This window comes from Danio rerio, chromosome 24 (genome assembly GCF_049306965.1).
Source record: "Danio rerio strain Tuebingen ecotype United States chromosome 24, GRCz12tu, whole genome shotgun sequence".
NCBI classification, from domain to species: Eukaryota; Metazoa; Chordata; class Actinopteri; order Cypriniformes; family Danionidae; genus Danio; species Danio rerio.
In genome coordinates this window covers 44,945,001-44,962,500 of record NC_133199.1, presented here as the reverse complement: position 1 = coordinate 44,962,500, position 17,500 = coordinate 44,945,001, and the positions used below count along the sequence as shown (strand labels likewise).

At 36.7% G+C, this 17,500-nt stretch overlaps 2 protein-coding genes across 4 annotated transcripts in view; both read left to right on the top strand.

The window, feature by feature from the left end:
• Positions 1-9,532, top strand: part of acvr2ba (activin A receptor type 2Ba) — a 56,775-nt gene extending 47,243 nt beyond the window's left edge. Inside the window, 6 exon segments of the mRNA NM_131210.3 lie at positions 1,466-1,609; positions 1,905-2,053; positions 2,356-2,470; positions 4,006-4,144; positions 5,042-5,172; positions 6,872-9,532. Coding sequence (NP_571285.1) covers positions 1,466-1,609; positions 1,905-2,053; positions 2,356-2,470; positions 4,006-4,144; positions 5,042-5,172; positions 6,872-7,063 — 870 coding nt within the window. The 3' untranslated portion in view covers positions 7,064-9,532.
• Positions 9,533-16,727: 7,195 nt separating this feature from the next.
• The window catches only part of exog (exo/endonuclease G), a 17,354-nt gene continuing 16,581 nt past the window's right edge, over positions 16,728-17,500 (top strand). For all 3 annotated transcript variants that reach the window (XR_012399600.1, XM_073941245.1, XM_073941244.1), the window contains exon 1: positions 16,728-16,921. Coding sequence is in view for 2 of the 3 variants with exons in the window: in XM_073941245.1 (XP_073797346.1) it covers positions 16,816-16,921 (106 nt within the window). In the remaining variant the exon portion in view is untranslated. The remainder of the gene's footprint in view (positions 16,922-17,500) is intronic.

The following is a 17,500-nucleotide window of genomic DNA, read 5'->3' as shown; positions in this document are numbered from 1 at the left end:
AGACAGTGTGCAGGCCACATCTGTAGACTTCCAGATACAGTTCTTGCTAAAGGGAAAGTGCTTGAGGGAGTTCAATGGTGGCATTTATGTTAATTGCATATTTTTTAAATAATTTAAATGCACAGATTTCTTTAATTTTATTTATTTTATAAATTTATCAGCAGTGCCAGCAAATGCATTAACTTTATTCATGAACTTTTTTATATTTACTTATAATTGTGGTGAATTAAATAACATTTTTTAATTCTTGCATTTATTTATTTAGTTATTTATGCATTTATTTATGCATTTGTTTATAAATTTATTCATGCATTTATTTATTTATGCATTTATTTATTTATTTATTTATTTATTTATGCATTTATTTATGAATTTATATATTGATGTGTTCGTTCATTTATGCTTTATGCATTTATTTATTTATGCATTTATTTATTAATTAATTTATCTTTTGCATTTATTTATTTGTATATTTATTTATGCAGTTATTTATGCAGCTATTTATTTATACATTTATTTATTTATGCATTTATTAATTAAATAATTTATGCATTTATTAATTAATCAATTAATTAATAAATTTTTGCATTTATTTATTTGTACATTTATATATTTATGCATTTATTAATTTATTAATTTATGCATTTATTTATTCATGCATTTATTTATGAATTTACTTATAAATTTATTAATTATTTTATTTATCCATTATTTTATTTATGCATTTATTTATGTATGTATTTATTTATACATTTATTAATTATGTAATTTATGCATACATTTATGTATTTATGCATTTATTTGTGCATTTGTTTTTATATGCATTTATTAATGTTATGCATTTATTAGCAGTGCCAGTAATTGCTTTAACATTATTTATTTACTTTCGTTTCATATTTACCTATAAATAAATTTAATTTAGTGACATTTTAAGTTATCAAATTTATTATATTTTGATATATTTAAATCGTATTTTTTAAATAGATGTGTTTATGTAATTTCTTTTGGCCAAGATGCTGCAATGGAATATTAACTTTTTAAAATGTAGTTTTATTTTAATTTATGTATTTAAAACTGCTTATTAATAAAATAATTACAGGCAAACTCAAACATAAATATCTAAATGTTAAGATGGTTAATGCTGAACAAGTGTAAGTACATTAGCTGCATTTCATTTATTTATTTGTATGTTTTTAATGCATTTTTTTATAAGCATTTATATATTTAATGCATTCAATAGCTTTACACAAAATTGTAAAATAAACCACAACTTGTATGTGTTTTAAACATTTATTTAGGAACATGCATCACGATGAGTTTTATTTTAATTGACACTGTCATTCAGCAGACACTTTTGTCCAAATCGTCTGGTTTTTGAAATTAGTAATTTGTTGAGCTTCTAGATGCTGTATAACTAACCTAAGTCAACTCATCTCTGTGTGTGTGTGTGTTACTGTGTGTTCAGGATAAGCTGTCATGGCAGAACGAGCGGGAGATGTTTTCCACTCCGGGAATGAAACATGATAACCTGCTGCGCTTCATCGCTGCTGAGAAACGCGGATCTAACCTGGAGATGGAGTTCTGGCTCATCACTGAGTTTCATGAGCGGGTGAGGACACACACTCACACACTCTCACACACATGCGCATATTTAGGCGCTGACTGAAAGGGGTAGTTCACCAAAAAAATTGAATATACATTAAACTTGCTCTCCGTCAGGCCATTAAAGGTGTAACTATGGCTGGCCGATAAAGTTATTTGATCTATTTATGAAGATTTTAGCCATGTATTTAGGTGTGTGTGTGTGTGTGTGCGTGCATTTCAGATAGCGTCTGCATGATGTAGTGTGATTTATTGACATTTCTGTGCTGTGCTGGTGTTGATGTTGTGTTTTGGGCTCTCAGGGCTCTCTGACGGACTATCTGAAGGGGAACGCAGTGAGCTGGGCCGATCTGTGTGTGATAGCGGAGAGCATGGCCTGTGGTCTGGCGTATCTGCATGAAGACGTGCCGCGCTCCAAAGGAGAAGGCCCCAAACCAGCCATCGCACACAGGTGAAGACGAACACACACACATGCATACAGACAGACAAACACACACACACAGATGAACACAAACATACACACATAAACACGAATAGACAGACAAATAAACACACACACACTTAGAGTTTCTGTCTTGTTTGTAGTCCAAATATCTAACAAATCTTCAATCCAGAAGCATTTACTACACAAGCAATAATATTGTCATTTTCTTTATAGCTTTTTGATTTATTTTAATGACATTTTTAAATATTTGGACTAGAAACGAGACCAAAAAATCAAAGTAATTGAAAACTCAACTCCTGCATCCACAGAGACTTCAAGAGCAAGAATGTGATGCTGAAGATGGACCTCACCGCCGTCATTGGGGATTTTGGGCTGGCGGTGCGGTTTGAGCCGGGGAAACCGCCGGGAGACACACATGGCCAGGTCAGCTGTTTCACTTTTCACAAATTCAGTTTCGATTTCAATTTTGGCTTCCAACAATCATGAATAAACAAATATTACTTGACATAAAATGATTAATCCGTCATATTCTGTCCCTTTTCCAGCAGTATACATTTGTTCCTCTGCAAAAAGCCTTAATTTTAGATAAAGATTAGGAAAAGCATGTACTGTAATGTAACTATGTAATGTGAATTCATTTATTATATATATATAGACTCACGGCCACTTTATTAGGTACACCTTATTAGTACCGTGTCAGACCCCCTTTTGCCTTCAGAACTGCTTTAATCCTTCATGTCAGAGATTCAACAAGCTACTGGAAATATTCCTCAGAGATTTTGCTCCATATTGTCATGATAGCATCACACAGTTGCTGCAGATTTGTCGGCTGCACATCCATGATGCCAATCTCCCGTTCCACCACATCCCAAAGCTGCTCTATTGGATTGAGCTCTGGTGACTGTGGAGGCCATTTGAGTACAGTGAACTCATCGTCATGTTCAGGAAACCAGTCTGAGATGATTGAGCTTTATGACATGCTGCGTTATCCTGCTGGAAGTAGCCATCAGAAGATGGAGACACTGTGCTCATAAAGGGATGGACATGGTCAGCAGCAATACTCAGGTAGGCTGTGGCGTTGATGCTCAATTGGTACTAATGGACCCAAAGAAAATCTCCCCCACACCATTACACCACCACCAGCAGCCTGAACCGCTGATACAAGGCAGGATGATCCATGCTTTCATGTTGTCTGAGTCGAGCATCTGAATGTGTCAGCAGAAATGGAGACTCATCAGAGCAGCAACGTTTCTCCAATCTTCTATTGTCCAGTTTTGGTGAGTCTGTGTGAATTGTAGCCTCAGTTTCCTGTTCTTAGCTGACAGGAGCGGCACCCGGTGTGCTCTTCTGCTGCTGTAGCCCATCCGCCTCAAGGTTGGACGTGTTGTGTGTTCAGAGATGCTCTTCTGCAGAGCTCGGTTGTAACGAGTGCTTATTTGAGTTACTGTTGCCTTTCTATCAGCTGGAGCCAGTCTGGCCATTCTCCTCTGACCTCTGGCCTCATCAACAAGGCATTTGCGCCCACAGAACTGCCGCTCACTGGATATTTCCTCTTTGTCGGAGCATTCTCTGTAAACCCTAGAGATGGTTGTGCGTGAAAATCCCAGTAGATCAGCAGTTTCTGAAATACTCAGAGCAGCCCGTCTGGCAGCAACAACCATGCCACGCTCAAAGTCTCTTAAATCCCCTTTCTTCCCCATTCTGATGCTCGCTTTGAAATACAGCAGATCGTCTTGACCATGTCTACATGCCTAAATGCACTGAGCTGCTGCCATGTGATTGGCTGATAAGAAAATTGTCTGATTGCGTTAACGAGCAGTTAGACAGATGTACCTAATAAAGTGGCTGATTTCATGAAAACTGACAGTACAGTGGTTGTTTACACACATTAATGCCCGCACTGCATGTATAAGTGTGTTTTTCTCCAGCTGATGTGTGTGTGTGTGTGTGTCCCGCAGGTGGGCACGAGGAGGTACATGGCCCCGGAGGTGCTGGAAGGAGCCATAAACTTCCAGCGGGACTCCTTTCTGCGGATAGACATGTACGCCATGGGCCTGGTGCTGTGGGAGCTGGTGTCACGCTGCAAAGCTGCTGATGGTGAGAAAATACTAATGCACTGACCTGAGAACAGCACTGCAGCGCTGTTTATGATGGACAACTGACAGAAACATTAAAATCCCTTTCATATATATATTTATTTATTTATTTTCAGATGTTTCTCAAGTGCTGTTGTTTTCCACTGTATTTCCTCTTGTATTTTTCTTCTGGAGAAAGTCTGATTTCTTTGTATTTTGGTTGAAATTAAAGCAGTTTTCGCTATTAATAAAGAATATAAGGTCACTATTATTTGCCCTACTAACCTTTTTTAGGTTGCCTACAGAACAAACCACTGTCCAATGACTTGCTTAGTTAGTTAAGTCTTTAAAATACTCGTATCTTGCATAATAGCTAGCAAAATAATTAGTTTAATTAGTCATTAATGTTTTGATTTTTAAAAATGGTGAAAAAAACAGTTTAAGTCTGTTAAACGGCACTTCAGAAATCATCGAAAAAGACCACTAGAATGTTGACTATTCAGGCTCGAAATTAACCTTATTGCTTGGTAGCACTGGTGCTCCAAACTAGAGGTCTGCATTCCCACGGCTGTACCGCGAGAGCAGCAGGACCCAACCAGGTTTGAAACGACTAAAGCACAGGTGTCAAACTCAGTTCCTGGAGGGCCGCAGCTCTGCACAGTTTAGTTCCAACCCTAATTAAACACACCTGATCAAACTAATTGAGTCCTTCAGTCTTGTTTGAAACCTACAGGTAAGTGTGTTGGAGCAGGGTTGGAACTAAACTGTGCAGGGCATCGGCCCTCCAGGAATTGAGTTTGACACCCCTGGACTAAAGGGTCAAATGAGTGTAATGTCTCTCTTAGTGTGAGCTGTCCCTTTAAGACCAGTCTTCCCTTTGCTGACTGCTGCTTGTGATGTCTCTGATGTTTTCCTTCAGGTCCTGTGGACGAGTACATGCTGCCGTTTGAGGAGGAGATCGGTCAGCACCCGTCGCTGGAGGATCTGCAGGATGCTGTGGTCCATAAGAAGCTGCGGCCGGCGTTCAAGGACTGCTGGCTCAAGCATTCAGTGAGTATTCAGACGTCATCTGTAGAAGCACAAGAGTGTTTTCCATATCAGTGGGAGCTCTCTGTCCACTTGTGTTCAGAACAGGACAGTCTTAAACATTCTTTCACATGATCATCACGTGTTTTTTGTTGCTAGAATTAGACATGGTAAATCAATGCTGTTTTAAGAAATGTTAGCGGGAAATAGAGGTTGTTAAAGCTTCAGTAGCTGGACAACACTATTACAGACAACACGGGGGTGTGCTGCAGAGGACTGCAGTGTTTTACTGCTCACCAGGTTACAAAGGCTGAAGCAGGGAAGCGTCCCCATGGTGTTTAAACTAGTGCCATCAACTGAAGCCTTGGAGAACACTTGAACATATTACTCTTACAGAGATTGTGATGTTGTTTGGTGCTAAACTGCTTTTAATTGTTTAAATTAAACTTACTGAATGATATTAAAGTGATGTTTACACCATTTCTGCATTTTGAAATCTCGGCAACAGCTGAAAGTTTGTAGTCCACAGCATGTTACTGCAATAGCCGCGTTTCCACTATCCCGCCTAAAGCGAGCGAGCCAGGGCGAGCCAAGGCCAGTGGGGTTTCCACTGTCACTTCCGGGGCCTAATCGGGCCAAAGCGGGGCTTTCTTGGGGCCAGCAGCCGGCCTTTTTCGGCCCGCCGAATACCTTGGGCCAAAGAGGGCCAGCCGGGGCTTCGGAGTGGAGTGAAAGGAGAGGCGTGCACAGTTTTCCGATCGCACACGAGTACATGTGCCAAACACATAAACAAACAAACAAATAAATAAATAAATAAATAAGGGAAAGAAAACATCTGGAACAAATTATAGGCTGGGGTCTTTTTTTGCATATGATCGCCCTTATGTTTCTCTTTAAATGTAAGGCTGTTGCATAAAATGATTTAGAGTTTTTATAAGTGACTTTTCTTTGCTGCATCTCTTTGATGTTTCAATAACGCATACTAATCTTTACACCATATTAAAGACACAGCAGACAGTAAAGGTTTTCAAGAGGTTTTGTCAAGTTTAATAAGTGTTTTTGCGCGTTTAGATGCCTGTGTATGTGTGTGAGAGCGAGGAAAAGAGCGCTCCATTCCTAGCTCTGTTAATGCCGCGCGGCTTTTTTCTTTTCTTTTTATTGTTTTAATTTATTTTGGAGATAATACACTATATGAATACAACAGAAAGACATTAAACTTTACTAATTTCATGTCCACTTTTGTAGGCTCAAAACAATAGTGTCATATCTAGATAAAATAGCCCTATATTGAAATAATTTAAAGAATTACAAATATCAGATAGGCCTATAATAAAATCACATTAAATAAATAAACCAATATAAAACTAACAAAGCTATAGCTGTAACAATTAGGTACTATATCAAACTGTTTCAAATTTATATTAAACTTTCATTTTTCAAAAGCGTCTTTGAAAAAAAGATTTTAGATATTTTCTAAAAATAAATAAATAAATAAACACCGGAGAATGTTTTAAATGTTATTTATAAAGTATTTGGATACGATGATATTAATCCGCCTGATATAAGCGTATTACATGTAACTAGTGACTCCCCAACTCTGACTATAGTTAAATCTTAGGAAAAGTCAGGAGATGTGATATTTAGCCTAAAGTGGAAACCCTGGTTAATGACTGTTTTTCACTAATAGTTTTGGCTTCCTAAAATCCCCTTTGTGTGTGCGCAGGGTCTGTGTCAGATGTGCGAGACCATGGAGGAGTGCTGGGATCATGACGCAGAGGCTCGTCTGTCGGCCGGCTGTGTGCAGGAGCGCATCTCTCAGATCCGCCGCGTCAGCAGCTCCACCTCAGACTGCCTGTTCTCCATGGTGACCTCGCTCACCAACGTGGACCTGCCGCCCAAAGAGTCCAGCATCTGAACACACTCAGAGAAAAACAAAACAAACACACACACCACCCTCAAGCAGCTGCTATTTTACCACGACCCTTTTTTTAAACTGTCCTCGTTACTGTTGTTTATTATTATTATTATTATTATTATGATTTTTATTTTTCTGATCGGATCAGCAACTTTACCAGCACACTTACTCTTCTCTACTGTATTTTTATCATCGGAGCAAACGCGACGAAGCGTGCATTCAGGTGCCGACGAATGAATGCTGACGCTGCAGGTACCTCAAGGTTTATCTGGTGTTGTGTTTTTTCCTCTTCTTCTGGATGGCTGAGCAGTGCTGCAGACCCGCGGGGATCATCATGACTGTTACACAAAGCTAGCTCCTCCGGGTTTATTTTCTCTCTCTCCGACAGTGAAACGTGTCTTTCGGAGCTAACGGGTGTTCAGGAACACCACACCACAGCCGGCAGGTTTTGGATGATCTTGTGGCGGTGTCTCTCTCACGGCTGGCTTGCGTGTGCAGATTTCGGAGCATTTAGTTCGGTACAGGAATCTTTCTCAGGGATCCAGAGTCGAGGGGTCCATGACTGCCTTTTTTTCCGCATCAGTATAGGACAGAGATCGGTTTATAATGCCAATTACCTACCAGGGCTGGGACCATAAATCATGCATTGTGAATCGAGAGAGTGATTCTGCGTAGACTTTTCTGAATGCATTGCGATTCTCTTTTGAATGGATTCTTTGGTTAGGTTTTTCCAGCAGATAGCGCTGTGTGTTCTACAATTAAATACCTTGCACACACATTTAAACATGGCATATTTATTAGTCAATTTTGGGGGAAAAATTAAGCAAAAAACAAGAATCACAAAACTAATATTGTGAGTTAATTTGACCACTTTACAATAAGCCTAGAGCGCCATCCGATGTTTTCAAACTTGCCCCGGGCACCGTCTTCTGTTTTAAAATAAGCCTAGAGCGTCATCTACTGTTTAAAACAAGCCTAGAGTGCCCTCTGCTGTTTTAAATACTATCCTGGAGTGCCATGCACCATTTTAAATCTAGCCTAGAGCACCGTCGGCTGTTTTAAAACTTGTCTAGAGCGTCATCTACTGGTGAAAACTTGCCTAGAGCCCCCTCTGCTGTTTTAAAACTAGCCTAGAGCGTCATCTACTGTTGAAAACTTGCCTAGAGCCCCCTCTGCTGTTTTAAAACTAGCCTAGAGCGTCATCTACTGGTGAAAACTTGCCTAGAGCACCCTCTGCTGTTTTAAAACTAGCCTAGAGCGTCATCTACTGGTGAAAACTTGCCTAGAGTGCCCTTTGCTGTTTTATAACTAGCCTAGAGTGCCCTCTGCTGTTTTAAAACGTGTCAAGAGCGTCATCTACTGGTGAAAACTTGCCTAGAGTGCCCTCTGCTGTTTTAAAACTAGCCTAGAGCGTCATCTACTGGTGAAAACTTGCCTAGAGTGCCCTCTGCTGTTTTAAAACGTGTCAAGAGCGTCATCTACTGGTGAAAACTTGCCTAGAGTGCTCTCTGCTGTTTTAAAACTTGCCTAGAGCGTCATCTACTGTTGAAAACTTGCCTAGAGCACCCTCTGCTGTTGTAAAACTTGCCTAGAGTGCCATCTGCTGGTGAAAACTTGCCTAGAGCGCCCTCTGCTGTTTTAAAACTAGCCTATATCGCCATCTGCTGGTGAAAACTAGCCCAGAGCCCCATCTGCTGTTTAAAACTAGCCTAGAGCGCCATCTACTGTTTAAAACTAGCCCTGAGCGCCCTCTGCTGTTAAAAACTAATCTCAGAATTAATTTCAGAGTAAATTGCGATGCATTTAGAAAATCTCAGAAATGATCCAGGAATCTCAATGCTTCAAATTATCGCCCCAGCCTAGTTATCTACACAGAACATGCAAGACTGTGTGCGTGTGTGCGTGTGCTGAGAAGTTGTTTAAATAGAAAAAAGGCTATAAAAAGTGTGTGCGACTGAAAGTAAGTGTTTATTTCGGTCGTCTAGTTTCTCTCGTAATGATGCAATGTGTTTGTTTTGTCGTCTGGAGTGAAGCATTCGCACGTCTGAAGCGAATCAGTCCTCATCCAGACTGATAAGGGGGGGGGGGTTCTGGGTCACGTTTTACCTCAAAATTAAAAAAAGAAAAAAAAAATTCACAAATAATATTTTTTAGAACTGAAAGGAATATTAAGATGTTTTAGGAATTGTGGCATTAATTTGAAGACTGCTAAGCACATTTTCCTTCAAATTCTTATGACCGAAATGCATCCAAATAACTGGTGATTTTCATTATTTTTAATGATTATTATAACAGTAATACAGCGATTTATGGAAAATAGTATTTTTTAAATATTGAATATTTTTTTGTTGCCAAATTCTCATGAATGTAATGCGTCATCTACCTTATATACATAATTTCAGCATTTAAATCTCAATACTTTGGTTATAATTTAATTCTTTTTACTGCAATAAATAAAAATATACACTTTAAAAAAAAAAAGTAATTATTGACAGTAATACAAAAATAATCCATAAAACCAAATTATTGTTTGCATAATGCAGTTTCAGTTAGTTTTATTTGATGTACTTGTGTTCCAAATGATGATTATCACTGTAATTTTATATGTGCTGCTTTTATTTGTATTTTCTCACCTTAAAAACATACTAAAATTGTATGGAAAACATCAAAATTTCTGACCATTATAAATCCAGATGGTTTGATTTATTTTTTATACATGTATAATCATTGGTCCCAATGAATCCAAGTGGATGTTTTTAATAATGTGATTTCATAACTCCAAAAACACCAAATTTCCAGCTGTTTTGCCTCTTCTCAGTCATGATTCTGTGCAGATTTGCTGTGACGGAATCATTATATTGATTTTAATTGCCAAAAAAAATGTAATAAAAATTCTGATATTAAATATACACTTTTTTTTTTACACCAAATTCATATCCAGAGTAAGTACATGTAGATTTTTTTATTTAATGTGTTAATGTTTTTAATATTCAGTCCCTTCAGGGTTTCGACAGTCCAATGGAAATAAGATTTTTTAATTTTTTTATTTTTTTAAACAGCGAAACTCCAAATGAATTTCAGGCCACAAATATCAATATTAACAAATCCTGGAGGACTTAAGGAAAGCCTTAATTTTAGGCTATATAAATATATATATGTATATGTAAACGCTATATACAAACACATATATACTCAAAATCCTGGAGGGACTGAATATTTAATTTTTCTCCCAAACGTTCCTGCTAATTCTCAATGTTTTTGACATTTAATAATCAACAATCAATTATTATTATTGAAATATAATTTGCTGGAAAATGTGCTTATCTGTTGTGAGGCGTTGAAATAATTGAACAGGGGCTGTTTTTCTCAGTCTAGTTTGCAGTTTTTCTCTGCTGAAGTGTGTGTGTGTGTGTGTGTGTGTGTGTGTGTGTGTGTGTGTGTGTGTGTGTGTGTGTGTGTGTGTGTGTGTGTGTGTGTGTGTGTGTGTGTGTGTGTGTGTGTGTGTGTGTGTGTGTGTGTGTGTGTGTGTGTGTGTGTGTGTGTGTGTGTGTGTGTGTGTGTGTGTGTGTGTGTGTGTGTGTGTGTGTGTGTGTGTGTGTGTGTGTGTGTGTGTGTGTGTGTGTGTGTGTGTGTGTGTGTGTGTGTGTGTGTGCGCGCGCGCGTGTGTGTGCGCGCGCGCGCGCGTGCGTGTGTCGCTCGGGTCCTTCATGCATTACCTCTCTCGAACAGGGACCAAATCTGAGATCTGACATTCACACTTGAGTTCTGGACTTCATTGTGAAGGAAAACAAACTCAAAACAGACAGAACCCCATCAGCAAGTGTTTGAGTGGTGAAGGTGAAAGTGCTGGAAGTGGAGGAACGCCACCAGTCAAACACACACACACACACACACACACACACACACTCACACACACCGACCACAGACCACCTCAGACCACAAATACCTCAGATTTTCTACGTCTTTGACTCTCTTGCGTTGCTCTTGTCGTCCGTCGTGTGGACTGTAGTGAGTGTGTCCTGATGTACGTCTGCTTTTAAGCGAGCTGGTGTTGTACAGGAGCGCTGTAAATATATACTGTATAGAGTCGTGTGTGTCAAACTGGGCATTATTATTATTAATATTCTGATTATCCTTCATCTTCTTCTGTCTTCACCTGTTTAGCTCTTCTTCCAGATTCTCCTCTGTTTTCTGAAAACACACACACACACACTCTTATTTATCTGCTTTTAGTCACTTCAGAGCCAAATGAATGTTCCCATCATGCACTGCAGCAGACGCTTCAGCTTATTCTCACTGTCTGATATAAGATGTGGAGATACTTGTATTGTTGTGCCATATCACACACATGTATACACATACATTTACATGCACGCACGCACACACACACACACATATATGCATAAATACACTCACATATACACGCACACACACATATATGCATAAATACACTCAGATATACAAGCACACACATACATATATATATATATATATATATATATATATATATATATATATATATATATATATATATATGCATAAATATATATGCATAAATACACTCACATATACACACATACGTATGCATAAATACACTAACATATACACACACACATATATATATGCATAAATACATTCACATATACACATATATGCATAAATACACTAACAAATACACGCACACACACACACACACACATATGCATAAATACACTCACATATACTCGCGCACACACACATATATGCAAAAATACACTCACATATACAGTGTGTGTGTGTGTGTGTGTATTTATGTATAAATGTATGTATATATGTATCTCACACACATAAATATTTACACACACACACACACACACAGAAATGCTCATTCTCCAGGTGGTTTTTGGAGTTTCAGGTGTGCTTTATGCAATATTCTTCCACACTTCATTATGCACTGAACACAGTATTTGACCATCGCTCTCGTGCCAAACACACACACACACACAGCTCAGGACACAGCTTTCACATCAGAACCACAACATAAAATTAAATCTTTTAGATGAATACTACATTGCAAATGTATGTTGTATGTGCATATATATATATATATATATATATATATATATATATATATATATATATATATATATATATATATATATATATATATATATATGCATAATGTGTTTCTGTAACTTTAATGATGATCCTTTAATCAGCGTAAAAAATATGACAACTTGCACATTTATATTAAAATATATTGTAACAGAAGTACGTTATGCATATTATTAATATCTGAATAGTTTTCTCTGTTTGCTCTTCATTGTAGAAACTAGTAATTATTTAGTTATTAATAAAAAATGGAAGAGTTGGTGAATTATGTAAGGATACACTACTCCAAACATTAAAGGGAACACTTGGAGTTGTCTCAGTGTTCCCTTTATTTCTTTGAGCTCGGTCCTAGGGGGTCGGTGTCCTGCAGATTTTAGCTCCAACTTGCCTCAACACTGCATGGATGTTTGTAGAAAGCCTAGTCAGAGCTCGATTAGCTAGCCCAGGTGTGTCTGATTGGAGTTGGAATGGAACTTTGCTGGACACCGGCCCTCCAGGACTGAGTTTGGACACCCCTGGTGTTTATATATATAATATTGCCGTATTTCAAATTATAGTGGAAAGTGTTTTTGCAAATTATTCACTGTAATTAATTTATAGTCAAAAACTATATATATATATATATATATATATATATATATATATATATATATATATATATTATTTTAATGTACAATTTAATTTGCAATGTAGTAGACGCACGGTGGAAATATCCTTAAATGATCAGTTTTCCTTATTTTGTGATAGATGTTTTTATTTTTCCTGTTTATTTCTGCTTCTGAATGGCATTATGGGATCTCCATCTTTCTTCCAGCAACTTTGAACTGTGAAAAGTGTGTAAAAGTGACTTTTAGGATCATTTGTAATAGTTTAATGGTGGCACGGTGGCTCAGTGGTTAGCACTGTGGCCTCACAGCAAGAAGGTCACTGGTTTGAGTCCCGGCTGGGATCCCATAATGCAGTTCACATCCCAAATATACACAAAATACAGAGAAAGTGCATCAACAGATATGATGTACAGTGTGTGAGTATAAAAACACAAGGTTGGCACTGAATGAGCTGCATTTTCATGACTTTTGTTTTGAAATATGAGCTTTTATTTAATTTTAGCTCTTTATCTGACCGTGTGTGTGTGTGTTTTCTGCTCTTCTTCTTCTTCTTGATTTCTCCATCTCTCTCCTCCTGTTGAACTCATAGCAGATGAAGCTATATAAATATCTATGGAGATCTTCTATATAAATGTATGAGAGAGGAACTGTAAAAGTGACCAGCTGCAGTTCTGGTCCAGGTTTTCAGGACGCCGATACCTCAGAACTCAGAGAAGCAGTGTTAACCGCCGTCATCAGCCCTCCACAAACTCCATCGCAAAATATATGAGAATTCATTTTGTTAATATTGTTTTTATTCACCAAATAAGCTGATAAAATGTGTATTGTTTGCTTCAAAAAGCTCTATTATTATTATTATTATTATTATTTCAATATTTTAGATTTTTTTATGTTTTATTACTTTTATTTACTTTTTAATACTGTTTTTTGTTTTATTTGGTTCTTTTCCTATTTTTACATTTTAAATTTTAAATTTCTTATTTTTTGTTTTCATTTTATTTTGTATTATTTTTTAATTTTAAATTGACTTTGGTTGTATGTTATTGTTATTAGTATTAGTAGTTGTACTATTATTTCAATATTTTTTATTTTATTGTTTAGTTTTATTTCAATTATAGTCATTATTTTCATTTACTTTTAAAAAATATTTTATTGTCATTTCATTTTGTCTTTTTTAAAAAAAAACATTTTTATTATTTGATTTTTCTTATTTTTCCTTTCAATTAAATCTTACATTTTTTTTGCCTTTGTTTTAAATTGAATTTGGTTGTATATTATTTTCATCATTATTGTTATTATTATTATTAATATTATTTTTACTATTATTATTTCAATATTTTTTATGTTATTTTTTAAATATTGTTGTAATTATAATCATTATTTTTATTTACTTTTTAAAATGTTTCATTTTTTTATTTGTATTATTTTTTTCTTTTTAATTTGAATTTTTATTTTAAAGTTTTGTTTTATTGTTTTGTTTTAAATTGAATTTGGTTGTATTTTATTATTATTAATATATTACTATTATTAATAAATTTTTTTTGCAATGTTCAATTTTTAAATATTGTCATTGTTTTTATTTTCTTTTTTTAATTTTATTATTATTTTTTTCCCTTTTTTGTTTATTTTCATTTATTAACATTTTTTCACTTATTTTCTTGCTTTTATTACATTTTATTTTAATTGTTTTATTTTTTTATTGTGTGTGGCTTTTATAACATGCAAATTTTGTGTATTTAAATTTTTTATTTAATTATTTTTGTTTTCATGTTTTTTTCTAAATTGTTAATGCTGTTTATCATTCATTCATTTTAATTGTTTATATATATATATATATATATATATATATATATATATATATATATATATATATAATTTAAAAAAAAAAAAAAATATATATATATATATATATATATATATATATATATATATATATTTTTTTTTTTTTTTTTTTTTTTTTTTTTATATTTTATTATTCAGTATTGAATTTTATGATTTCAGCAGCTCCTGATTGGGTTTTCTGTCCTGCGCGTGTGACATGTTGAGTTTGTGGAGGGCTGTTTCTGTGCTCTGTAATGCTGATTCTCCTCCAGAATATGTGAACTGTACATGTGGTGGTTTTTCTCTTTCTCTATTGTAGCTGAAACTGTAGATCAGACACTGCTTGTACTACTGAATATCCTCAGACGTGTGTGTGTGTGTGTGTGTGTGTGAGTGAGTGTGAGTGTGAGTGTGAGTGTGTGTGAGTGTGTGTGTGTGTGTGTGTGCGCGTCTCAGAGCAAGTGTTGTATCTACAGGAGCTCTGGGTTTTTTGCGGTGGATCTTTGTTTTTTCAGATCTGTGTATTTTAGACTGTAGCTCTGCTAGATGTCCGGCTCGGGCTGTGCTTGTTTCTGCTCTGCATTGGTGCCAGAATAAACCAGTATGAATGTAGTTAATATTTGCCCAGTGGGAAACAAACACACCTCGACTCTTAGAGGAGAAAAAACAAACAAACAAACACTAGAAAGGATTATTTCAATTTTATCTTTTTGTATATGAAAGTAAACAATAAATACTGATGATAAAGCAGCGCTTCCACTGTGTGTCGTCTATTAATGTGTTCAAATCAATCTCAGGCATGTAGACACGGTCAAGACGTCAAAGTGAGCATCAGAATGGGGAAGAAAGGGGATTTAAGAGACTTTGAACTTGGCATGGTTGTTGCTGCCAGACGGGCTGCTCTGAGTATTTCAGAAACTGCTGATCTACTGGGATTTTCACGCACAACCATCTCTAGGCTTTACTGAGAATGCTCCGACAAAGAGGAAATATCCAGTGAGCGGCAGTTCTGTGGGCGCAAATGCCTTGTTGATGAGGCCAGAGGTCAGAGGAGAATGGCCAGACTGGTTCCAGCTGATAGAAAGGCAACAGTAACTCAAATAAGCACTCGTTACAACCGAGCTCTGCAGAAGAGCAGCTCTGAACACACAACACGTCCAACCTTGAGGCGGATGGGCTACAGCAGCAGAAGAGCACACCGGGTGCCGCTCCTGTCAGCTAAGAACAGGAAACTGAGGCTACAATTCACACAGACTCACCAAAACTGGACAATAGAAGATTGGAGAAACGTTGCTGCTCTGATGAGTCTCCATTTCTGCTCACACATTCGGATGCTCGGCTCACAATTTGGCCTCAACAACATGAAAGCATGGATCATCCTGCCTTGTATCAGCGGTTCAGGGTGGTGGTGGTGGTGTAATGGTATGGGGGAGATTTTCTTTGGGTCCATTAGTACCAATTGAGCATCAACGCCACAGCCTACCTGAGTATTGCTGCTGACCATGTCCATCCCTTTATGAGCACAGTGTCTCCATCTTCTGATGGCTACTTCCAGCAGGATAACGCAGCATGTCATAAAGCTCAATCATCTCAGACTGGTTTCTTGAACATGACGATGAGTTCACTGTACTCAAATGGCCTCCACAGTCACCAGAGCTCAATCCAATAGAGCAGCTTTGGGATGTGGTGGAACGGGAGATTGGCATCATGGATGTGCAGCCGACAAATCTGCAGCAACTGTGTGATGCTATCATGACAATATGGAGCAAAATCTCTGAGGAATATTTCCAGTAGCTTGTTGAATCTACAACACCAAGGATTACAACAGTTCTGAAGGCAAAAGGAGTCCAACACGGTACTAGAAAGGTGTACCTAATAAAGTGGGCGGTGTGTGTATATATATATATATATATATATATATATATATATATATATATATATATATATATATATATATATATATATATATATATATATATATATATATATATATATATATTTTTTTTTTTTTTTTATTCTGACTTCAACTGTGTGTGGTTAGCAGACTATTCAAGTGCAGTAGTGTATAGTGTCCGCTAGTGTTCGCTGTGATGATAAGCATGTGTGTTTTTTCGCGCATGCGCAGTTTTTCCCTCGCCCGCTCCATTTGCACGCGTGTGTGTTTGAGTTCTGCTGAATGTTTCTCCTTTTGTGAAGTGTGTGTGTGTGTGTGTGTGTGTGTGTTGTGTGTTAATGATGCTGTTTTCTGTGAGGTTCATCAGCGGCTTCGTGTTTGGAGCGGGTTCTGGAGTCGCAGCGCTCAAACTCTTCTATTATGAAGAGCAGCAAACACACACAGGTAAAACTGACTCATCATCATCATCACCATCATCATCATCATCATCATGCTCTTCAACTGCTCATTCATAACGAGAGATTACTATAAACAATGCAGAGCAATCTTTAATGGTTATTATCGAGACTAAGAGTAGAGAACAGGCCAGTCTCTCATTTACAGTAATGGAGAAGATCAGTGTTATACCGTCTTATAAAGTTATTCTACTCTGATTAATGACTACACTTATCTGTTTTTCAGCCTTTACATGTCACTTTAAGCTGTATAGAAGTGTCTTGAAGAATATCTAGTCTAATATTATTTACTGTCATCATGATGAAGAGAAACTAAATCAGTTATTAGAAATGTGTTGGAGAAATCTGCTCTCCGTTAAACAGAAATTGGGGAGAAAATAAACAGGGGGGCGAATAACATAATATACAGGGCTTTACATTAACTTTTTTCATCACCAGCCACAGTGGCTAGTAGTTTTCCAACGTTACTAGCCACTCTGCATTTTCACTAGCCACAATTTTGTTGTTGGGAAAATATTTGTATATGCAGAAATATGACTTTTACATGCTAAAATGACTTGATTTAGAT